This window comes from Eleutherodactylus coqui, chromosome 3, assembly GCF_035609145.1.
Source record: "Eleutherodactylus coqui strain aEleCoq1 chromosome 3, aEleCoq1.hap1, whole genome shotgun sequence".
NCBI classification, from domain to species: Eukaryota; Metazoa; Chordata; class Amphibia; order Anura; family Eleutherodactylidae; genus Eleutherodactylus; species Eleutherodactylus coqui.
In genome coordinates, this window is record NC_089839.1 from 88,987,507 (window position 1) to 89,012,784 (window position 25,278).

Consider the following 25,278-nt stretch of genomic DNA (forward strand, 5'->3'; position numbering starts at 1 on the left):
TATGACACAGGTGCTGTCGGGCAGAAGTGAACATCTGCTTGAACAGCAAGGTTCATTGGTCAGGTGTTTGAGCCACTCAACTGCTCTTACCAGCTAGCTCCCAAAACCACCCAGAGCAGGGCAAGAGGGGAAGTAAACACAAATGTGGCAGGAAAGCTCTCGGCCAAGCAGGGGTCAAAAGGGCAGCTCAGTGCTAATGATTAAAATTCTGGGCATTTTGTAGATGTTTCCATATTTCTGTACACCCCCTACGTTTGTCTTGCTCTCTGTCACAATCACCAAAGGAAGCTATATAGATGTAGTAAGTAAAGAATCATCCATTCATACATCGTCTACAGAGCCAGTAAATTAATGTTTATTGTAGAAATTAAAATGGACTGTATTTCTTAAAGGGGTTTTCCAGGACTAACATATTGATGTTTGAAGAGACTGTCGTGCTCGAAAAACTGTTGCAGCCACTTCACTGCATACCAGGCACAGCGCAGTATATTTCATAGTGTCTGTTCCCGGCATACCAACTGAATCCAATTCACCGGAATGGGACTGAGCTGCTCTTTCACCATGGGGCCGATGATCGTGATGTCACATGCCTGAGAAGAGGCTGCAGTGCTCACCTGACCCCCAATGATGAGCTATTAATGCCTGAGGACAGGTCATCAATATTTGAGTCTTAGAATTTACTATGAGTGCATGTTTTATTAAAGAAGTTTTCTATTATACGTAAATGTTATCTTGCAGTCTGCAGCATAAAAGAGATTGGGGGACATAACTCCACATTAAGTGGACAGCTGAGACTAGACATCGTCTCTTAATCTACAGATCAGACTTTTAAAAACCTTTAATGGTGAAATGAACCGACGAGAGCTGCAAAGCACAAAAGGTGCGAATATGTTCCATTCATTAGAAATCTGGTTAAATTTACATTTTCAACCTCAGCTTCAGTCCGGGTGCTGCTTTGTGATGAAATGATCCTTTCCATTGCAGTTTATTGGCATCCACATATTCACCTTCTCCTATCATCCTATGAAGGTAGAAGAGTCTGGGTGAGGCTTGATTCTCTCTGACACGTACTTCATGCATGAAATGCTCTAATTTACTGCCCTAGATGTCTATTTCTACTACAGATGATTGTTCTTTTAAACAGGATCACATGTGACAGATACTGCACACTCACATTGTTATCTGAAATTCTATTAACAAGATAATTAGGTTCTATTTTAAAATTACCCTTTTTTGCTATTCGGTCCACAAATACAACTTTTGATATATGTGAAAAAAAATCAGGTTTGATCTTTCAGTCTGGGACAAATATTTGCTTTCTGTGATTTTATGTAAATCTTACTTCATGGCCAAAAAAGAAAAAATTGTGCGGAAGCTTGTGAAATGAACATTCACCTACCTAATTTCTGCCCTAAGTCCTCCTTATCATGTCTCCTTGTGGTATAATAATGATAATTATACTGCCTCTGGTTAAATCTGAGTAGCCCTGATCACTGGATTTAGAATCACGAGAAAGGCTGGGAAGTTGGATGTTCACCACAAAAGATTTCACTATTTTTCATGTCTAGTCACTTAAGCCTGGTTTAGACACAATGATTATCGCTCAAAAAATCTTTTGAGTGATAATTGTTGTGTGCTTTTTACAGCGCAAGGTGATCGCTCAAATGTTGAGCGATCACCTTGCGCTCTGAGCAGAGGATGCAGAAGACAAACAGGGTGGTCCCACTTGTCTTCTGCATCCAGCTGTTGTCTGCTCGGAGCGCCCGGCTGTTATACAGCTGAGCGCTTCGAGCGAGGGATGCAGAAGATGTGAGGTGTTACGGTATACTACCCTTGATACGCCAGCTGGGGTGCCCTAGATCTCACCCACAAACCCTGTCCCTGCCTACTTGCCTCCACTCCTGGCTGACCCAATTGGGCAACTGGGCGGTGGAACCTACTCTCACTAGGGACCGAAAAAGGGACGCTGGCGTAACTGGATAGAAAGAGTAGAATACCGACAGAAGAGGCAGATGTAAATAACCAACACGAACAACACTAAACAGAACTGAGGCAGATGGAAAACCTGTCGGATAATCACAAAGTATAGCAGACAAGATGGCAGAAGCAGGAGACCAACAGAGGCAGACTAGCTAGCATACTGAGGGAAACCAATAACTGGCAGTGATTGCAAGTCTCTGCCCGACCTTTAAACAAAAGCCCCCACCCAGGGGCGGAGAGAGGGAGAAGCCAACTCCAAACAGAACACAACAAAAGGGAGCTTGTGCACGGCAGCTGCACTCACAGGTGCGTGCGCGCATGGCACCGCGCGCCACCAGCACCACGCCGCCCATGCCGGTCAGGCACCCGTGCCCCTGGCAGCCGGACAACAAGCCAGAGGGTCATGCCCTGACCACGGGACCCAGCACACCGCCGCCCCGGGAGGACCAGCAACCGCCGCATGGTAACACAAGGCCACTTGTCTTCTGCATCCAGCTGTTCTCTGCTCGGAGCATGCTGACAGATCAGCTATCAGTGACGGCTTAACGATTATCGCTCAAAGGATGGCTTTGAGCTATTTTTGAGCGAAAATCGTTGTGTCTAAATCAGCCTTTAGAGCTCTGCATTGTGAAGTTCCTCTGTTATTTGTCCAGTGATCGCTGCGAGATCCCGCATGGAAAATCCCATCCGTTCGTGTGCAGCCAGCCTTATGCTGACTGAGAAACTAACCACTTGAAGAACACATAAACCCAAGTACATCTGAATTGATCAGGATTGAGATTACATAACCATCTGTGGAGGAGGAGGCCAGAAGTTGCAGATAAAAAGGAATAACTAGCCAAGGTAACACTAGCACACTTAGGGCTCTTTCACACGAGTGTATATCGGCCGCCGTTTTCACAGCCGGCCGATATACGCTACGATGTGAGGAGTAAAAACTCGTGAACAGGCGCACAAATCTAATGTTTGTGCGCCCGTTCAGATGGCATGGGCCCCGGCGCATATACGCACAGGCTGCCATATCCTTGAACCTTCCCTTGCCAGATCACCTCTTCTCTCCATCCGTCCCCTCCCCATCAGCTGATTGCATTGGGAGGGGACGGAGCTAAGCAATGGGAGGAAGCGGGACGGGGCGACGCTTAGCTCCCCCTCCCCCCATTGGAATAAGCCAGAGGGGAAGAGAGAAGAGGGAGGGAGTTTAGCAATCACGCTACTAAACTCCCTCCCACCTCCCTGCTCCGGCCGCTGTCATTGGCTCCCATAAGAGCCCATGCAGCGGATGATGTATTCTGGCCCAAAAGATAGTTCCAGGACTATCTTTTGGACTCGACGTAAAAACGCCTGACGGTATATTGGCTGGTCGGATGTTTTTTCGTTGTGGTAATACGGCCATGTGATCTGATGCACTGGAATCCAATGCATCAGATCACAGCATATATGAGCCGACCATGAAAACGGCGGGCCGATATACGCTCGCGTTAAAGAGCGCTTATACAGTATACACTGGGGGCTAGTTACATAGTGAATTAAAAATATAATTGGAGAGGCCCTTTAAGGTAGTAAAAGAATGCCGTCTTCCTCTTCCCTAGGAAAAATAAATTGTAAAGCAGTGGCAGGGGCTGGACTGCATGGAAGTGACAGCAACATACATAGAAGACATCTGAGTGTGACAGGCAATGGAGTAGTTTCAAGAGTCAACCAATAATTACCATTTGAAAATAAACCCTCTAATACTAACTACTTGTACTATGTACAGTATATGGTAAGTTGTCATGATCAACCCTTACTATTCTTTACTCTAGCTTAGTTCTTCAATATGTGCATAGCAGAAATGTGTTTTTATTTGGTCACGAGTCCTGTCTACACTTACTTTCTTTCTCAAAAAACGTATTTACTAAATCTGATTTCGCAGAATACTAGAGGATTTCCCAGAGTTGCCATTTGAAGTACTTGTTTGATGAAAAATCTTGAACATGATTTAATTAGAGTAGTTGTTTGTCACCTAAGGCCACAAACAGAATGGGGAAGAAGCATTTGAATTGTCTATGCCAATAATTGTGCAGACCAGGATTCCACTTGTATTCAAATCGCCCATGGCAAAATAATCCCTTATTTCTGCGCACCTAACTAGAGATACTTGTCAAAACCAAACCAAACAGAACTTTTATTAAGCCTATTAAAACATTGTGTTCGTACGATTATGAATTAATTGTGATATATCTGCTCATAGGAAGCAAGAGAAGACTCTTCTGTGAATGGAGGGACGTGACTATAATTCACACCACTCCAAGATTATTCGACAAAATCACTGTTTGGTAAAACAAACTAGCAGCAATGCCCCCCGACATGTTTTGCCTCTAACCGCCATCCACTTTGATCAGAAGCTTTGATGTTGAATCACTGTATAATAGTATTTGACAAGAATTAGGGCTTAATCTTGTACGGCACGTTTTTTAATACCAAAGGTACTCAACATCATCTTGGCAGATTTATATCTATTTAGCTCCACTTTGGGCTAATTTCTTTGCTTTTGCACCAGAACCTTTCTACAGTTATACAAAGAGACTCTTCTGGAAATTGACAGAATCAACAGTCCGGACCCTAATGCGTTTAGCCATAACTATTATCGTTCAATGAAAAGTGAATGATATAATAATTTGGTTTAAACGTCAGCCAATGACGAACGAGAAGCCTGCAGTTTTCATTCGTCGTTCAGTTTCAGCAGGACTAAAAATCATCGTTGGCTCGCTCACTTATCATTGCGCTTAAACATACCGGTAGGTATGAGAAATGCTGAACAAGAAATGAAGGATTCTCAATGATGATCTGCCTGTCTAAACAGGCTGAATGAGTACGAACAAGTTAGTAGTAACTTCACTCAAACGAGAATCAGCTCGTCTAAAACGAGCATATTATATGAGCACTAGTGGCTGTCGTTAGCACTCAAGTTTTCCTGACAATTGCTGGACTGAACCTGCAAGAGCAGGTGCAACCCAGCAAATTAGCGCTATTACATGAATGTTAACAGCGTTTGTGTAATAGCAGCTATAGGGTCCTTTTAACGAGTGCTGGTCAATAAAAACAGGGAAACGGGTGCACAAATCTGTTTGTGCGCCCGTTCAGGTAGCACAGCCCCGGCACATATACACCGAGGCCACAATGCCATTGGGCATTGGGAGACAGCTTAGCTGTCTCCCCCATGCCGGCTCACCTCTTCTCTCATCCCCTCCGACTGTTTGCAATGGGAGGAAACGGCGCGGGAGGGACTAAGCTCTCAACCCCTCCCCACAGCCAGCACTGGGATGGGTCTGGGCTTAGCTCCGCCCCCATCTTGCACCCTCGAACTGCAAACAGACAGAGAGGAAAAGAGAAGGAGAACAGCTGATAAGCAGGACCGCACACTGTGTTCTGCCTGCAGAGAGCTGATTACAGCTGATAATAATGTTACAGCTGTTCTTAGTTCTCAGCCCCACTGCCTGCAGAACAGCTGATAAGCAGGACTGCACACTGTGCCTGCTGTCCATTGTGCTGAATTCTCCACGGGGAGCCCATGGCAGAACAATGGAGCTAATTACAGAGCTCAAACCTCCTGCTCAGTTGCATGCAAATGAAGCTAATAAAGTACTAATAGCAATTAGTGCCTATTAGTACTTTATGCAAAACGATCGCTGATCCTTCAATCTTTTGAAACATATCTGTGTGTGTAAATGGGCCTTATTGTACTCAGGCAAATGAATATTCACACAAATGTTCATACGTGATAATCGGACTGTGAAAAAGGGCCTTTGGTGACATCTTTAAAAGGCCCCTCCAGTGAAATTTTTTTTAACATTCATTATGCAACTAGCCCTCAGTATATATAAAGGCCCATTTAGACACAACGATTATCGCTCAAAATTCGCTCAAAGGCAATCTTTTGAGCGGTAATCGTTATGTGCATTTACACGGCCGTTTAAGTGATAGTTTTGAGCGTTCACTTTCCATAAGCTCTTAAGAAGCTAATTAGCTACTTAGGAGCTTAATAGTGTGTAAATGATGGCTCCCGCTGTATACAGAAGACAGCTGGAGCGCTGCCTTTTGCATACTCCTGCTGTGTTCACGGAGCGCTCAGCAGGGTATGCAGAACACAGCTGGAGTGCTGTCTTCTGCATACTCCTGCTGTGTTTTCCAAGCGGGATAGCAGCTAAAACAACAGTATCAGTGGTACCCCACTAAGAATTCAGTGGTCCTGATAGTTGAAAGACAACGGTGATTGAATTATTAATGAAAACTGCACAATGGCCGCGCGTTTAGACACAACGATTATCGCTCAAAAGACTGCTTTTGAGCGAATTTTGAACGATAATGGTTGTGTCTAAATGGCACTTAAAGGGGTTGTCTCGCGCCGAAACGTTTTTTTATTTTCCATAGGCCCCCCGTTCGGCGCAGGACAACCCCAAAGGATGTGTTAAAAAAAAATAAAATTATTACTTACCCGAATCCCCGCTCTGCGACGTCTTTCTTCTTCCTTCTTCTTCCTTCACCAAGATGGCCGCTGGGATCTTCCCCCACGATGCACCGCGGGTCTTCTCCCATGGTGCACCGTGGGCTCTGTGCGGTCCATTGCCGATTCCAGCCTCCTGATTGGCTGGAATCGGCACACGTGACGGGGCGGAGCCACGAGGACCAGCTCTCCGGCACGAGCGGCCCCATTCACCAGGAAGAAGACCGCACAGCGCAAACGCGTCTAAAAAAGCAAGAAGACATCAGAATTAGACGGATCCATGGCGACGGGGACGCTAGCAACGGAGCAGGTAAGTGAATAACTTCTGTATGGCTCATATTTAATGCACGATGTATATTACAAAGTGCATTAATATGGCCATACAGAAGTGTATAACCCCACTTGCTTTCGCGAGACAACCCCTTTAAGTCAGCTAGTATTATCTTGTTTAGTTATTCCATTCTATCTAAAACTTCCCAGAGCCCTTCACCTCAGGTGGGTCATGTGATCTCATTCTGACCACCTGAGAATTACTTGGCTCTAAGTTCTCTCAAGAAGTCAGTTTTTCAATCAGCATAATTCCTCTGTGATGATATTCCATGGACTCTATCATATAAGCTCTACATGGGAGGCAGAAACTCCTATTATAGTTACTGCTGATTATTAGAGGCTCCTGTCATGCAGTTTTATAATGAAAGAGATCAAAGCTCATCCTCCTAACTGTGTGTTTATGGTCTGTGGTTTATTTAGGTAAATATAGGCGGAAATGGCAGTGTACTCTAGCAGGCAAAGATGGTTCTGGCTCATCCTAGTCATCTGATGCTGTGCTGATGCATTATGGGAGTTTTAGTAGAGTACAGAAAAAAGTGAGCAGGGAGAAATCTTAGCATCAACATGGTATCTGATATGTATCGGACAGGAGGCTGTACTGCATGGAAGTGACTACAATATTCATAGGAGACATCTGAGTGTGACAGGCAATCAGGTGAGGGATGCAGGGATGGAAAAAAATGTTTTCACTGGAGTCACCCTTTAGGAAAAGGACAGGATCAGTACATTGCAGAGATTTCCAACATGTACCCGATATGTGGCCTGATTGTAAGATTTTTCAATTCTTGAAGGTTCTTTAGTAAATCCATGAAAAAATCTGTTGGACCAAATGCAAATATCTGTATACTAAATGCATATAGCCGTAATTCATTAAATAAAAGTATCTTCCTGCTTCCTTCCTCTACGCTTGTAGTGATATGTTGAAATGTGATTTTTTTTTTTGTAAACCTCCATCTGTTTTTGAAATGAAGCTTAGGGAAAAAATCTGAATATTCTGCTCTATCCACAGTGAATTGAACAAGACTAACGGTGCTCATTAAGTGGCTAATGCGGCGCTCTTGTGTACAGGCATTAGATCTAAAAATAGTATATACTGTACTAATCAAAGCGGGAAGAAAAACTGTTCTTAATTGCTAGTAAAACTAAAACGACATGCTTTTTAAAAGGACAGTGCTAAATATTTGGAGCCTCAAATCCTGAATACCAGATCAATAGAATCAGCTATAAATGGGAACAAAACTTTGTATGAAGTAACAACAAGATGATAAATGAAGGAGCACTTTAGCTTCTACTTCATGGGGGGGAGGGTTGCCTTCCTCTAGATCAAATTGCGAGTGTAACAGACTGAACTGGATGGATCTATGTCTTTTTTTGGGCTAATATACTATGTAACTGTCTCAAATCTTTCCATTAATCTGAGGCTTCTATCAATCTGAAAATGATTAGGAGTGACCTCGGTGGGCAAAAATAGGTAATGGGGACAATACAGCATAGTTTACAAAGACTAATCTGGATGATGATGCATCTGTGGAATATGTATGCCAAAATGAATGTTGGTGATTGGCTATTTCTCTATCTCAGGCCTTAGTCAGACGGGCGTTTTTTGCCGCGATTTGCGCATGCGCATGCGTCCGGCGATTTTATAAAACCATTGCTTTGCAATGGTATCGGACACATGAGCGCTTTTTATGCGCTCGTCCGATAAATTATAGAACAGAAATCGCAGATCGCACCTATCTGCGATTCCTGTTCTCTTCTCTATATGCGCTCAATGGGGCCGGCGGCAGCAGCGCCGACCCCATTGAGAACATATAGAAGACAAATCCTTCTTCTCTGCCACAGCTGTAACAGCTGTGGCAGAGAAGAACGATGTTTGCCCATTGAATTCAATGGAGCCGGCAATACAGCCGACTCCATTAAAAGCAATGGGCTGCCGGCGTGCGCAGGATGAATTGTCAGGAAGGGCTTAAATATATAAGCCCTTCCCTGCAATTCATCCAGAAAAGTGTTAAAATAAAAAATATATATATACTCACCTGCTCCCGGCAGCCGGAGTTCCGTGCGGCCGGCCTGCAGTGGGTGTGAAGGGGGTGTGAGTCAGACCTGCCCCCTGATTGGCTCAGCTGAGCCAATCAGGGGGCAGGTCTGACTCACACCCCCTTCACACCCACTGCAGGCCGGCCGCACGGAACTCCGGCTGCCGGGAGCAGGTGAGTATATATATATTTTTTATTTTAACACTTTTCTGGATGAATTGCAGGGAAGGGCTTATATATTTAAGCCCTTCCTGACAATTCATCCCACACTCGCCTGCAGCGCATTGCTTTCAATGGAGTGGGCTGTATTGCCGGCTCCATTGAATGCAATGCGCTGGACAGCTCCGGCCCGTTTCTAATGAAACGCGGCTAGGAGCAGATTTTCGGGCGATTTTCGGGCACCGGTCACGCGATTTGCGGATGCGCATCCGTCATGCGATCCGCAAATCGCGCAAAAAAACGCCCGTCTGACTAAGGCCTTAGACACACACTAGTGCAAACTTCATAGAAAGTCACTTTGTAATGCTATATTTATGAAGTGTGAGAGTAAGCTGGAGCACCAGGTAGAAACTCAAATAAATACAGGGAGAATATACAAACTCAATGCAGATATTGCTCTTGGTCAGAATAAAGCCAAGACCCCACAGCAACAGAACTAACCACAGAGCCATGATGAAACATACATGTATCAAGAGCGATATATTTTAAGCCAGTGTTTTAAGCAACCCTCTGTTTTCGAGGCAAAATCTTGTCCTGTGATGGGAGGGGGCAGTTATACTATTTGCTGTTGGTCTTCTGTGCTGATGCACCTCTGATCTGCCAGTTCGACATTCCATTTTCAGCCATCCAAGATGGCAGACACAATCTTCAAACTACTTAATCCCCACAGTATAAAAAAAAATCTTGTTATTTGTATAGCGCCAGCTTATTCCGCAGAGCTTTCAGGTAATTTATTACCCCCCACCAATCTGGGTACTCATTTTACCTCGGAAAGGATGGAAGGCTAAGTCAACATTGAGTAAACTACCTGAACCCTCAACCTTCAGGATGTGAGTGAGAGCTGAGGACTGCATTTTTGCGGATTTTTGCGGATAGTGTTAGGCTACCAGTGCATTATACATGCTCTCTGATTGGTTGGTGCTGCTCATATGATCAATGCTGGCCAATCAGAGAGCAGTGTGCATTAGGAAGCTAGAAAATTGCAGCTGCTTTCTTGGACAGTTGAAAATGGGGCCTAAAACTGGTGGATCAGAGAGACAATGGCAGAGAAGGACAACTGCAGATAAATTCCCTGCACGAGTCTTGGGACAGAAATATGTCCAAAAACTGGAGGGTCGCTGTAAAGCAAATTAACAAAATGGTTGTTGTAAGCAGCCTGTGAGAAACCTGCCATGGAATGTAACTAGGATGGGGTAATGAGACCTCAGACGACATGGGGTGAAGCCTAAGGCCAGATTCACACCGAAAGATTTGAATGCTCAAAATTAGTGTGCAATACACAATGATTAGTACTCATTAATTTCAATGGGTTCGTTCCCATGTGCACATTCCTTCTGTGCATTTCGGTCAAACACAAAAAATATGCAGCATTCTCTACTTTCCTGCGCATTTGTGCACCAAATGTCCCTATAGAAGCCATGGATTGTTCCAATCCTCCTACCTACATTCAAAATAAACAGGCAGTCGTTCATAACTACATGGCCGATCTACCATTCAGTTTTCTACTTGCAGAAACTGAATGACGAATGAGAAGCAAACAAATTCTCATTCATCGTTCAGTTGGGGCATGCATTAAGTCTGAACAGCAATAGTTGAGTTTTCTGCCAGATGCGGGAATCTGAAAGATTTATCTACCCGTGTAAAAGGGCCAAAAGAGAGTAAGAAGTCCAGAGTGTCAAAAGTTTTGATTGCCAGGGTTCTAGGTGCTGAGATCCCCACCAATCACTAGCATGAAGCAGTTGAAGCACTCATCTGAGCACTGTCACTGGTAGCTAGCTAAAGACAGGCCCATAGACTTTCTACGGAGTACTTCAGCTGCTTTGTTCCAGCGATCAGGGAAGGCTCAGCTCCTGTACCCCCAGCAATCACACTACTGACATGTCCCTATGACGTGTCAATAGTTTTTGGAAAGCACAGTTACACTTTAAACATTGATGATCCATCCAGCAGATTTAGGGGCACATATTCGTAGGTACAGTACAGCGCTATGCCTGGGCAAATAATGATGAGGCTGCGACCTGCTCTCCACGCTGATTGGTGGGTTTCTGAAGGACATACCATCAATGAAAAACCCTTTTAAGCTATATATTAACCCTTTCCAATACACTATCTGACATCTAAAGACATTCTGATTGAAGGCTTTACAGCTCTGATGTCTGAAGACGTCCGACAAGGTATTCTTACTGTATATTACTGGCTGCTCTGTTGTCGGTGGGCCTCTCCAGCATGTCCATACCACAGTACTGGCTCTAGCTAGCAGATGGCGCCATTGTATAATGGCAAAAAGAGAAAGCCCCCTAGGAAACCCTGAATCTAAAATTGGATTGCAAAGGCTTAATTACTCAGGTTTAAATACTTGCTGGATAATATTTTATCATCTGAATACTCGGGAATTGTATATCACTTTACATAAGTAAATGGCCCAAACCTGATGTGTGTTCATTGGCTATATCAAATGATGACTTGCATTGTGATATACTAATGCAAATTTGTAAAGAAAAAAAAGATAAAATGCAGACTTGTATTCAACTTACTTGTTCTCTATGAAATTTCCAACATACTGAGTTCCATCAGGAAATGTGTAAGTACCTCTCCCATGAAACTTATTGCCAATGAATTCTCCTTCATACATAGCTCCCGAAGGATGCTCGAGCTTTCCAAGCCCATGCATCTGTGTTCAAAATAAGAGATCCAAATTAATTTCTGGACAGTATTGCATGATTCATTTATCGAACATCTGAAGCCCTGACTACCGTCAGGATTGCGCCGTTTAGCTACCAGCGCTATTTTACACAATAAGTGGTGTTTATATGACTATTTTGCCATTACAACCCAACGTGACTTCCTCAAGAAGCGGTGAAAGCAAATTACCCTATCCTTTTTCCATGAACCAGTATATGTCATGCCCTTTGGCCCCCTGTTTACTCCCATTCCACTCCGCTCTATTGCTCCGGTTGATGATCTGCTGCATTCACCATCTAAAATGAAAATAAGACAAGCTTATTACTTAGACAAAGACAAAGCTTCAAACTTTGCATAAAAACACAGGAGGAATGTGCGTCTATTAAAGCCTTTTACACGTTTCAGGCATAAACATAACCATTGTTCATAGCATACACCAAGAGACAAACAGCAGCATTATATAGCAGAGCATGAAAGAGACACACTTCCTCCGGAACAGACAATTACATGAACATGATGCTGGGATGTGTTTTTCTTGTGCACTAGTGCAAAAAACTGTACGCAATATTCAATATGCAGTCTGACTAGTGATTTGTAAAGTGGAAGAATAGTATTCCCATCATTCCTTTTTATGATGCACCCCCATGATTCCATTTGCCTTTGCAGCAGCTGCCTGATACTGGTTGTTCCAGTTAAGCTTACAGTTAACTAAAATCGCCAAGTCCTATTCCATGACAGTTTTGCCCATTTTCACACGACTAAGAAAATCATTAGAAATAGGAAAGTCCCGCAGCACACCTAACACATGCACTTAAGTGCAGAGGTTCCAATCTGTGTATGCCAAGCCACCTGTGGGGTCATGAACCCAACCCCAAATAAATGCAATGGTGTCCAAGGAGGCGGCAGCATCAACTGTGTAGAAATTGTAGAAAAAGGTTTAATTGCTCCATAAAATGGCGACGTTTCGACTTAATCTAAGCTGCCTGACACTGGTTGTTCCAGTTAAGCTTACAGTTAACTAAAATCGTAAAAGTCCTATTCCATGACAGTTTTGCCCACTTTCACACGACTAAGAAAATCATGTGAGATTTGTGCGTTGCAAGATGCACGAATATGAACCCCATTCTTTTGAATGTGATCATAAACTGCATCGCATCGTGGGGAAAAAAATCGCGGCATGTCCTATCTTTGGGCGTTCCCTTGGAATGCCTTGTATTGCATATTGCTTTCAATAGGGCTGGCACAGCATGCGAGTGCAATATGAGGTTTACCCACTAAAAACAATGGGAAACACTCCGCAATCCTCTCATTCAGGATCACTACTTTCCTGAAGTGAAGCGAGACAGTTTTAACACAAAAACTTTTCACATCCACGTGAACATCGCACGTGGATGAGCGTGTTATCGGGTTGAGTTTCATGGCCTGATGAAGTTTCATGGCACTCGCCTGTGGGAAATTAGCCTTAGTGTGAGTGGGGAAGGGTACCATCACTCCTTAAGGATTGCACCTAGAAGGTAAGTATGGAGACTTATAAGGCCATCCATGCTCCTTTGGGAAATATATGCAAATATAGAAGATGAACAATGCCACTGCAGCGCCACCTATTAGATGGCAGCATTCCTGCAAATCAATGTCCGACCCTGTATACAGATCTATGTAACAATGATTGGGAATTGCAGAGGTATTGTTCCACCTTCCATATTTGTATATATTTCCCAGAGGAGCATGCATGGCCTTATAAGTCTCCTCACTCACCTTCTAGGTGCTCTCCTTAAGGAGAGATGATACCCCTCCCAACCCCCATTATAGGTCTCTCACTAGCCAAGCCAGAAACCTACTGCACATTGATGAGGGGCAAACACCCCAAAACAGCTGTCTGTGTATTGTATTCTAGCTTGGTTTTCAATTCCCAATCACTGTTACATAGACCTGTATAAAAGGTCGGACATTGATTTGCAGGAATGCTGCCATCCAATAGGTGGCGCTGCAGAGGTATTGTTCCATCTTCCTTATTTACATAGCCTTAGTGTGTAATGGGGACATGTATTTTCCCTGACATTGTGCATAACCTTACATTTATCAGTATAAGGCTGGTGTCACACGGGTTTGTGCACGCATGAGCGCCTTTTTGCAGAATAAAATATGCTTTTTTGTGTGCGCATTGGCGTACTTTACTGTAGTATTTCCATGTGCAAGGCATGTGCATTTTCATGCGGCAAAAAAATATGCAGCAGTTGAAATGGCTAATTGTTCTAATGAGTTCCAGATGTGTTCTTTTTCTTGTGCATTTACATAGTGTTTCACAGTTCATTATCATATGTAAAAATTGTTGTTTTTGTGTGCAATCTCTCCACAACTTTGTTAATAAATATATTAATGAGGATAGAGGCCAATACTAACTAGTAATGGTGATTCGTTCTGCGTATGCAACATTAATAACCACCCTCTATATTCTGCCATGAAGCCAATTATTTACCCACTTACTTAGGCCGCCTGCAGACGGGCAGAAATTCTGCGGCGGGATTTCCCGCGGAATTTACGCCCATGGAAGCTGCCATAGGATTGCGTTAGCAAACGCAATCCTATGCAGACGGCCGCGATTTGGCCACGTGAAATCTCGCGCGTCAAACAAATCGCGGCATGCTCTATTTCTGTGCGGGGCTCGCAGAGCCCCACACAGAAACGACACTCACCGGCCCCGGCACATGAAAGAGCTGGGGCCGCGGGACAGGTGAGTGCCCGCGCTGCTGCTCTCTGCAGACACTCGAGTCGCGTCCAACTGCGAGAATTCTCGCAGCTGGATCCGACCCGGCTGTCTGAGGGCGGCCACACACTTCCCTCTTCAAACATCAGGGAAGATTTGTGAAACTCTCTAAAAGAAAACTGTCTAAGTTACCCATAACAACCAATCAGAGCTCAGTTTTCAGGTTGTATTCTACTCTAGAAAAAATTAAAACTGAACTCTGATTGGTTGCCATGGGCGACTAGTTTTTCTTTTAGATAGTTTTATAAATCTGCCCCAATATTTTATGTAACAACCTTTTATGCAGCACAGTATCAAACACTTTGGAAAAATCAAGAAATATGAGATCCAATGACTCTCCCTGGTCCAGTCTAGAACTTACCTCCTTGCAGATGCTGATCAGATGGTTTGAAAGGAGCGACCCCTTATAAACCCACCCTAATATGGAATTTATATTTTTGCTTTCATTTTGGTACTCCAGGATAGCATCACTCAGAAACCCTTCAAAGTTTCTTTACTCACAATAGAGGTTAAACTTACCAGTTAATAGTTTCCAAGTTCACTTTTTAACTCCTCTTTGAATCTTGGTGATACAATTGCTATGCACCAATCCAGTGGAACAGACCTCATCACTGTAGAGTCCTTAAATATTACAAATAAGGATCCGTCTATTACACTACTTAATTCCCTTAGAGCCCAGGGGTGAATGCCATCTGAACTTACTGATTTGTCTAATTCAATTTTTTTAAGGCAGGACTGCATTTAATGGAGGTGACATTTACTCACTCGGCATTTCCTGTGATATTTCATATGAATACAGAGCAGAAAAGTATTTAATAGACTGGCTTTCTCCTCATCACCCTCTATAGTTCCTCCCTCATCAGCAACCTCTTGCGGCTTACTTTTTCTACCATTTTGGATTTCACAACACTATTCCGTGCATAAAGTGCTCATAACATTGTTCTGTGTTCTGACAGTTCATCCCATCTCAACAGAACATCTGGTAACAGCGATTACAGGGTTCTCAGCGTGACAGGAGGTGCTGAACTAACGCCATATCCTACATAGAGGCTTTCCAAATGACTGTTATTTTCCATTCTCTCCAGATGCTACAGCTTGAATTTCTAAAGCTGCTATGGCAATTTTTGCTGCTCATGTGCGACCTCACAGCATCTCTCCATTCTACTGATGACAGGTTGTGTGTCTTGCCTTGTAAGGTTTTAGAACCACAGTGCAGTATAGCGCTAAGGAATTCCCTTAATGAGATTACAAAAGTTCAGAAAGTTCAACAGACACTAAATAAATGAAATAAATTAGTCCACTATGATTCATCAACATACAACAAGATGGGTTGGGAGGGGTAACATTTCATATAGGTGGCGCTGAAGAAGTATTGTTCCATCTTCCTTATTTGCATGCAAGATATAATGGCTAGGTACTTCCCCGATAAATACCTCTTTGCAATCTAATGCAGTAACAACTCTAGAATAGATTATTAACCTACAAAGAAGATTGAGTCATGCACTACTTCAATAAGTATATAGCTATCCAAAGATAGATAGATAGATAGATAGATAGATAGATAGATAGATAGATAGATAGATAGATAGATAGAAAGATAGAAAGATGCATAGATATATAGGTGCATAGCTAGATAGATATGCGAGAGAGAGATAGATATGATAGATAGATAGATAGATAGATAGATAGATAGGAGATAGATAGATAGATAGATGCACAGATAGACAGATATATATATATATATATATATAGGCATAGATAGATAGGTAGATGCATAGATGATAGATATATAGATGCATAGATAGATATGAGAGAGATAGATAGATAGATAGATAGATAGATAGATAGATAGATAGATAGATAGATATGATAGACAGATAGATAGAAGAGAGAGATAGATAGATGGATCGATGTATAGATAGATATTAGATAAATATATAGATGCATAGATATATATGAGATAGATAGATAGATAGATATGAGAGAGATAGATAGATGCATAAATAGATAGATATGAGAGAGATAGATAGACATGAGAGAGATAGATATAATGGATAAATAGATATGAGAGAGATAAATGCATAGATAGATCGATGTATAGATAGATATTAGATAGATATATAGATGCATAGATAGATATGAGAAAGAGATAGATAATGAGCGAGAGAGAGGGATATAGATAGGTTGCGCTGCAGAGGTATTGTTCCATCTTCCTTATTTGGGGGAGCGGCACAGGTGAGTATAACTTTTTATTTCACACTATATATAAAGGGCAGCACTAGTGAGTGGAGGAGCTGTGGCCTATGAAGGGCATTATCACTGAGTGGAGGCCTGTGAGGGGTATTATTACTGAGTGTGTGTGTGTGTGTGGGGGGGGGGCTTTAGCACTGAATTGGGGGTTGTGAGGGGAATTGTTACTGAGTGGGGCATTATTACTGAGTAGGAGCCTATATGGAGTATTACTACTGAGTGGGGGCCTATATAAGGCGTTATTACTGAGTAGGAGCCTATATGGAGCATTACGAAGTGGGGGCATTATTACTGGGTGGGTGCCTGTGAAGGAGATTATTACTGAGTGGGGCTTATAAGGTGCATTATTACTGAGTGAGGGCATAAACGAGGAATAATTATTAAGTGGGGTCACTTTTACTATGTGAAAAGTGGCACTACGCCTGCTCTCACACAGGTGTCTGTAAAAATGCAACACTTTAGAATTGCGTTTTCAAACGCATTTGACAGCGTTTTTTAATGCAGCACATCATTGTAATGGATAATGTGCTGAAACAAACTAAAATAGAGCAGACAGCGTTCAAAAATCATGGTGTTAGAAATGCCACGCTGGAACGCTCTCCTGAGAAGCCCCATTGAAATGTGGGGCCTATGGGGAGCACAAAAAGGGGGATACTATTACTATGTGGGTCACCTTAGGCGGCATTAGTACTATCTGGGGCACTATGGATGAGGAAATTATGCAGAGGTTTTGGAAAATGAAACCAGGTCTTTAGAAATTGAGGAGTCAAAGATGTCTGTGAGTCACATTTTGCAGAGACAAGTTGTGACCAGGAGAAATTATCATGATGGTCTGAATCAGATGAAGAAAAGGGGAAGGTGAACAACTTTAGTCAGAGGGACATCACCTGTGATCACTGGATATAACTGTGCTATAATCATTTATACAGTCTGCAAACTTCCTGTGTACATATAGTATATACTGCTATATGGTCACTGTATGGGGGTGTAACATTGGTCTTTGTGTAGTGTTTTTTCAGCAACACTGGTGGTATTATGTGGTCATGCTCTGGGGATATTATTTGGACATTATATCATATTATTGGTAATATTGATCTTTGTAGTAGTCTATATTCAGTGACAGTATGTTGGTATTAATCACTATGTGGTAGTAATATGTGATCATGGTATGGCGGTATTATTTGCCCCATATATAGTGTTATTATTGGTAATATTCGTATAATGGATCTTGTTCACTGACAGTACAGAGGTAATTATACGGGCCATGATGTTTACCGTGGTACTGTGTGTAATATATTTTCCTTCGTTTCTACAAAATAAAAAAAAGTTTTTTTTTTAAACTGTGTACATCTTTTTAATAAACTTTATTAACATTTATTCCGTTATTTATTTAGACCCTAAAAGTGAACTTTGGTATAGTCAGTAGAGATGAGCGAGCGTACTCGCTAAGGGCAAATACTCGAGCGGGTATTGCCTTTTGCGAGTACCTGCCCGCTCGTCTCAAAAGATTCGGGTGCTGGCGGGGGTGTGCGGTGAGTTGAGGGAGTGAGCAGGGGGGAGCGGGGGGGGGGGGGGGGGGAGATCTCCCCCCAGTTCCTCCCCGCTCTCCCCGCCCCCCGCTGGCACCCCAATCTTTTTGAGACGAGCGGGCAGGTACTCACAAATGGCAATACTCGCTTGAGTATTTGCCCTTAGCGAGTACGCTCGTTCATCTCTAATAGTCACTGTAGCAAACAGTTATTCCCTGTGTGTCTAAGTACAATCAAACCTCTAGTTTCATTGGTAATCCATCCGAAAGCAATTGGCTAAACTTGAAACCATTGAAACCTGGGGCAATTATTTCCATAGGAATCAATGTAAATCCAATTAATTTGTTCTAGACATTCCAAAAACATATCAAACCACATTTTTGTACAGCATTTAGCTATGGTTTTTCAGTGCAGTGCCATACGCTGTACAACTCTCCCATTCATTTCAATGGGGCTGCTCACACAAGTGTTTCTGGCCCTGCGTCGCCCATTGAAATGAATAGGCACCGGTTTCAGCGCTGCCGAAAACGCCGCACAACATGGTACAGCTCACTCAGCCAATGACAACCAGTGCTGGATGCTCCAATCACAGACATTCATCCATGAATGGCATTGATTGGAACAATGGATGAATGGCTGTGATTGGACAGCAAGGCCACGTGGGCCGGCAGCAGCCGGCGAAACTAGAAGCAGGCAACGAAAGTAGAGGCAAAATTCTACGTTGAAGAATCGGCAAAACTGGAAACCGGCGAAAGAAGAATGCAACGAAAGTAGAGGTGTGACTGTACATTGATTTTCATTGATCCATTACTGTATATACATTGCATGTAGATCCGCATGGAAAAAAGATTGCAGCATGTTCTATTTTTCCACATATCACACACGTACAGCCTGATTGTTCTCTATGGCAGCGTGCATGAGATAAGTTGTCATGCGCAGTGCATTGCCGGCTCCCAGGGCGGTAAACTGCTGCGTGACTACACACAGCATTTACGCATACGCCCGTAGGAATAAGCCCTTAAACTGCAAAGCAATCTATTAGGTTGTGCCGAAGGAGTAACCTAATAGTCATACAGATATAGGATGCCTAGGGGATCTTACATAAGCCTCTGGCTGCAACAGTTATCCATCAGCATCCTGCAATTGCATTTGTTGGGGGCTGATGGGGAGATAGGAAGCTCCCTCTGTCTAATCCCCTAGATACCATGGTCGCTATTGACCGTGGCATCTAAGGAGTTAAATGACAAGCGTCATAGTCTTTACAGCGAGAGCTTGGCTGTCAGTCAGCACAGGGCGCAGGACATATGAGATGTCTGTCTGTCATAGAAGTTAAAGACAAGCCAGTCTATGATGTTCATTTATGTCAAGGGGGCTTAAGGGGTAAGAAATAGGCATCACCTTAATGTGACCTCCAGGTCTAACATGTTCTGGGCTTCAGAGCAAATTTGCTGCAGTGGGCTATGCAATCCGCAAAGATCTCCCCCTCCTACCAGATCTGTCGCTGCGGCGGGTAATTTGCTGACCCCTGCTACCTGTATTCACCCCACTTGTTGCCGATTTAGTCCACCTACAACATGGGGCCACTTTGTAACCTTTTTCCAGGCCAACTTTGATTACGCAATTCACCCCTGTGTCAGGAGCCGCTCTTTCACTACATGTTAGTATGTAGAAAGTAAGGCTGGTTACACACAGGCGATCGTAATTTTGCTTATGAGATGTCTGAGCACAAGCGGTGCTTTATCTCGCAAAACCATTGCTGCCGCTTGCTATTTTCTAGCAAGAAAGACAATTGGACTTTATAATGTTAAAATCGCAAGTTCGTGCGTTGCGATAAAACGAAGGCTTCGTAGGGAAACATGGGCAAAAAAAAAGAGTAAAACTCAGAAAGACAGGATATGCCGCAAATTTTTTATTCACGTAAAATCGTATGAGTGAAAACATTGCAAGTGTGAAGGAAACCATTAAAAAGCATGGGTTTCATAATTCTGCGTTTTCACGTGCTCTCACATTGTATGATTTTATCGTCCGTGTGCAACCGGCCTAAGATCTGCGTCTGCCAAGTTTATCCAATGAGATACAGATGGTACCGAGGGAGGCTTCCAGTTCAGGAGGATACATTTGCTAGCTCTGTCTATATTTAGTAGGGATGAGATCTGAGACCAATCCTTACCATAGGTGTCTCCATTTGGGAACACAAATGAAATCTGAAGAACTTCAGAAGTTTCTAGAATAAAAACAAAGCAGCGGTAAATAAAGTACACATGAATCACGCACAGCGTCCAAGGGCGGCGGACACAGAAGTACCTCCAGCAAAAAGTTTGTCTCACCAAACCAATTTCACGTACCACTAATGTGTGATTGGTGGATGTCCAACTTTGCGACCCCCAACGGATGCCTAGAGTTTGGGCTTTTTTACTGAAACAGTGTCACTCACAACCGAGGGCAGTATTAAATGTGCACCAGGGGCGTGACTATAGGCTTAGGGGTCCTGATGCAAAAGGTGAGCTGGGGCCCCCCTCTATCTGTACCCGTACCCATACCTATACCCAGGCTGCAAAGAGGCATAACTTGAAGCTTCTGGGCCCCAATGCAAAACCTGTAACAGGGACCCCAACTATAATGCTTTATTCATAGTACTGGGCTCCCTATATGGAGAAGAGAGGCCTTATGGGCCCCCTAAGGTTCCTGGGCCCGGGTGCAACCGCATCCCCTGCATCCTCTATAGTTACGCCCCTGATGTTCACCAAAGGGTCCTTTTACATGAGATGACCTGTTGGATGCAGATGCCCACCAGCTCGTCCCAGCGATGATCATTCTGGTGCTGTCACACAGGAACGATCATCGCTAGTGAATGGAGGAGTGGGCCGGAGATCATTCCGGCCCGCCCGCCTCCATTCACAATAAACAGGCAGTTAGTTCATAAGTGATACTGCCTGTTTACACGGCCAATTCGTTGTTCAGTTTTATGCGTGCAGAAACTGAGCAACGAATGAGAAGCGAATGAATTCTCGTTCATCACTTAGTCGCTCATGCATTTATACTAAGCGATAACCGGTCAGATTTCCGCTGGATGCAGGAATATGAGCGATTTATCAGCCCATGTAAAAGGGCCCACAGTCCCATTTACAGCCCCTGTTCCAGGCATTGATGGGGTCCCAGTGATCAGACCTCCACCAATCAGAAGTAGAAGTGATACCGTTACACCCTACATTTTCGACAAAGGGCGTCTTATCCCCTGAAACACATTGCACTTCTGTGTCCTGTATTATACTCATCCTAAATAAAATGGCGTAAACCTACCGCTGTGGATCTGGAGATCTAAGATACAATGTTGACAGTACGGTCAAAGGGTGAGCGCCATATTTTCTGAAATCAGCTGCGGGTGTGCAGCTGATTTTGAGTCAAAATTCATACCATGATTTAGATGTGGAAATGCTGTAGAATTTCCGCTGTGTAAAGATATCCAGCATCTCTTGTAACTTGGGAGTAAATTAAGCTTTGGAAAAAAACATCCACTTGCTCGTTTTCCCGTCCTAGCTTTGTGGTTACTTTTCTGTGGCCCACCCTATATATTGATGGAGAACCTATCAATTATAAAGCTATTATTGACCCCTAAAGCTTTTTCTGTACTAATTTCAAATATATCCGAAAATTCTGAGCTGATTTCTAGAAGTTCATAAACTTTATGCGTTTTTAAATGAAAGTTTATAAATACTTTATGATGCCCAGGAGGGGGCGCTATTACCCACTAATTTACACTAGCATTAGCCGGACTTCAGCACTCACTGCTATAGTTACATTACATCTTATATCACACCCCACACCACGTCCTCACCACCGGCCTCCGCAATCCCTTCCTCCATCATTGCTTCGCGGTACCGACTACAACCAAGCAGCAATGTTGCTATGGAGACGAAGGAGACACACACTCGGGGATGGGGGCGGGGAACGTGACGTATGTTATAACAGACCAATGGCATGCCGGGGGCTGGGTTAGGATGCCGGCTACGTACGCGTCACGTGATCTGACAGGAAGTCGCTCCTGGGTCCAGAGATACAAGTGAGTGAATGTTTCTATCGGTGTCTGTACGGAGATTTCCTTTGTAAATGTAGACAAAGCTTTATTGTTCAGGACAAATAGTGACAATGAAAAAAGAAATGTTATATTAAAGGAGTGTAATGTATTTCCAGACTGGGAGAGTGCGAGCTGCAACTGGTGAGTGTGTTACTATGTATCCATCTGCTTTGTACTGCTGGCCAGGTACAGCATATGTTGTCAGCGTGGAAAGTAAACACTTGTATGGTTTTATCCTTTAGGGCAGGGGTGTCAGACTCGTCTTCACCGAGGGCCACATCAGCATTATGGTTGTTTTCCAAGGGCCGGTTGTAAGACTGTATAGTAATAGTGCCCCATAGTGGCTGAAGTAGTAATAGCAACCCCTAGTAGTTCTAGGGTCCCCCATAGTAGACCCAGTATTAAGTGACCCCCCACCATAATAACTCAAAAAATATTAGTGATCCCTATAGTGACTCCAGTAGTAATAGTGACCCCTAGTAGTTTTAGGGTCCCCCATAGTAGACCCAGTATTAATAGTGACCCCCGCATAATAACTCAAAAAATATTAGTGACCCCCTATAGTGACCCCTAGTAGTTTTAGGGTCCCCCATAGTAGACCCAGTATTAATAGTGACCCTCGCATAATAACTCAAAAAATATTAGTGACCCCTATAGTACCTCCTAGTAGTTTTAGGGTCCCCCATAATGGTTCCAGTAGTATTGGCCCCTTGTCACTTGCTACAGTGAAAGTAATAATAGTGACCCCTGCAGTAGCTGCGGCAGTAATGGGGTCCCATGTACTAGTCCCAGTAGTAATAGGGTCCCCCATAATGGCTCCAGACGTAAGTGATGTCATAATTGCCCCCCTAGTAATGATCCCCAAAGTGACACCAGTAACTATAGTAACCCCAGTACGGTAGTTGCAGTGACCTCTTATACCCACCCCAGTAGTAATAGTACTCCCTATTGTCCTCTGGCCAGCCAACATCCCTACAGGCATTCCAATCACCCAGTCTGCAGCTCTGGTTCAGTGGTGGCAGCTGCTGCTGAGTCTATGACCGCTGACCTCTCCCTTCGGCATCCATGCGGCATACAGGACGGTGTGCGTAGACTTCAGGAGAAGTGAGCGGTCACAGACTGCACCGCTCCAGAGCTGCAGGCTGGGTGAGTGGAAGACCTGTTAAGTTGCTGCACGGCCGGCTGATGACATAAAATGAGGTGGCGAACCTTGTGTTTGACGTGTGCTTTAGGGAGAGCACCCAGATGGGGTGCTATTCCTAATTATAGTTTTACAGACTTGGTAAAAAAATCGTACATTGATTTAAAGGAATGCTGCCATCCATTAGGTGGCGCTGCAGAGTTATTGTTCCCTCTTCCTTATTTGCAGGCCTGAAGGAGAAATAAAAGGCCTGTGACCCCTCACACCAAGAAAACTGTCACATTCCTTACCTGGGGACTAATTAAGTATTTACTTCTCTGTTCATGTTGCCTGGTATTGTTTTAAGTGCAAATTAGTCTTGCTGTGTCTTTGCCTTTTTATGTATGTGTATCTATCTATCTATCTATCTATCTATCTATCTATCTATCTATCTATCTATCTATCTATCTATCTATCTATCTATCTATCTATCTATCTATCTATCTATCTATCTATCTATCTATCTATCTATCTATCCATCCCCCATCCAGATTTGTTTCATTATGCCTGAGGAAGGATCCTGAGAGGTCTGAAAGCTTGCTATAACATCATCTATTTTTGTTAGTTATTAATGGGTATCATATTTGCAAGATTACTTGGCTTCTTTTACTAAAAACAATCACATTAGGGCGTCTTCACACGGGTGAGTTTCATCTGACTGAAACTTGCGCATGTTAATAACACATTGATTTCAATGTGTTTATTTGCATGAGCGATTTTTCTCTCACTGTGAGTTTGAAAAGTCGCTACATGTCCTATTTTTGGACAATTCCTTGTAATAATCGGCCATTATTTCCCATGATCTATTAAATAAAAGAGAGGATCGAACTTGCATGCAAGTGCAGTGCGATATTTACCATTGAAATCTATTGGATGCTCTTGGGATCTTTTTACACGTGTGAGAAACGTGCTAAAAAATCAGAACTATATAGATGTGAGGCAATGCTTTTTTTTTTTTTTTTAAGCAAGAACGCATCGTGTTTGCACCCGGAATCGCAAGTTTACAAGCGAGATACCAGTCCAGGTTTCTCAGACTAATATCGCGCTCACCTGTGTTAATACACCCTCATGGCTGCTTTACATGGATGTATTTGCAAATGAAATATGCAGAGGATAGAACACATTGATTTCAATGGGCACACTCCTTTTCATATTTGCGTGTGCACCCCCCCCCTCCAAAAAAACCCCCAACACAGCATGCTGTATGTTATGTGCATTTGCGCATAGAGGTCTGTGAAATGTCCCCGTTCTCTTTTTATGACAGATGTGATTTTGTCTTTTCACCATTTTTATATTGAACATATTCTTGCTCCAATCAGCTGCAAGGCAGCATCTAAATGCCCACCCCTCTGTTGCATGTATTAACTAGCAGTGTCCCCATGTCCCTTTTACTAGAGAAGCCAAATGTCTAATCACAGTCAGTGAATTCTGTCGGTGCTAGTGGCAGGCACTTAAAACTTGATCAACAGTGGTAAAAAAAAACCCTTTTTAATATAAGTATGTTACAAGTTTGATACACACAAACGCTTTTTTATGTAAACAAGGACACAAGCATATAGAAACATGGCTATCCTTACAATGTATGTTTTAAAACGTACAGTGTGATTGTTCCCAAGAAGAGAAACCATGTAATCTTGTAGATACCTTTTTAATGGCTAACAAAAAGACATGATGTTATAGCGAGCTTTCAAAGCTCTCAGGGTCCTTCCTCAGGCATAATAAAATGAATCGGAAGGCGCATACATATAGG

General features: G+C 43.2%; 2 protein-coding genes across 4 annotated transcripts in view; one reads left to right on the forward strand and one right to left on the reverse strand.

The window, feature by feature from the left end:
• Positions 1-333: 333 nt before the first annotated feature.
• Positions 334-22,193, reverse strand: MORN2 (MORN repeat containing 2). The gene is made up of 5 exons (XM_066594547.1): positions 22,109-22,193; positions 20,444-20,497; positions 11,920-12,026; positions 11,583-11,719; positions 334-1,021 (listed from the first exon to the last, which is right to left on the reverse strand). Exons 1-5 carry the CDS (start codon positions 22,137-22,139, stop codon positions 919-921), a joined length of 432 nt encoding a protein of 143 aa, XP_066450644.1. The 5' UTR covers positions 22,140-22,193; the 3' UTR covers positions 334-918.
• Positions 22,194-22,287: 94 nt separating this feature from the next.
• Positions 22,288-25,278, forward strand: part of DHX57 (DExH-box helicase 57) — a 67,874-nt gene continuing 64,883 nt past the window's right edge. The window contains exons 1-2 of one of the 3 annotated variants that reach the window (XM_066595859.1): positions 22,349-22,489; positions 23,718-23,794. The gene's annotated coding sequence lies outside the window, so the exon portion shown is untranslated. The other 2 variants (XM_066595861.1, XM_066595860.1) reach the window with 2 other exon arrangements.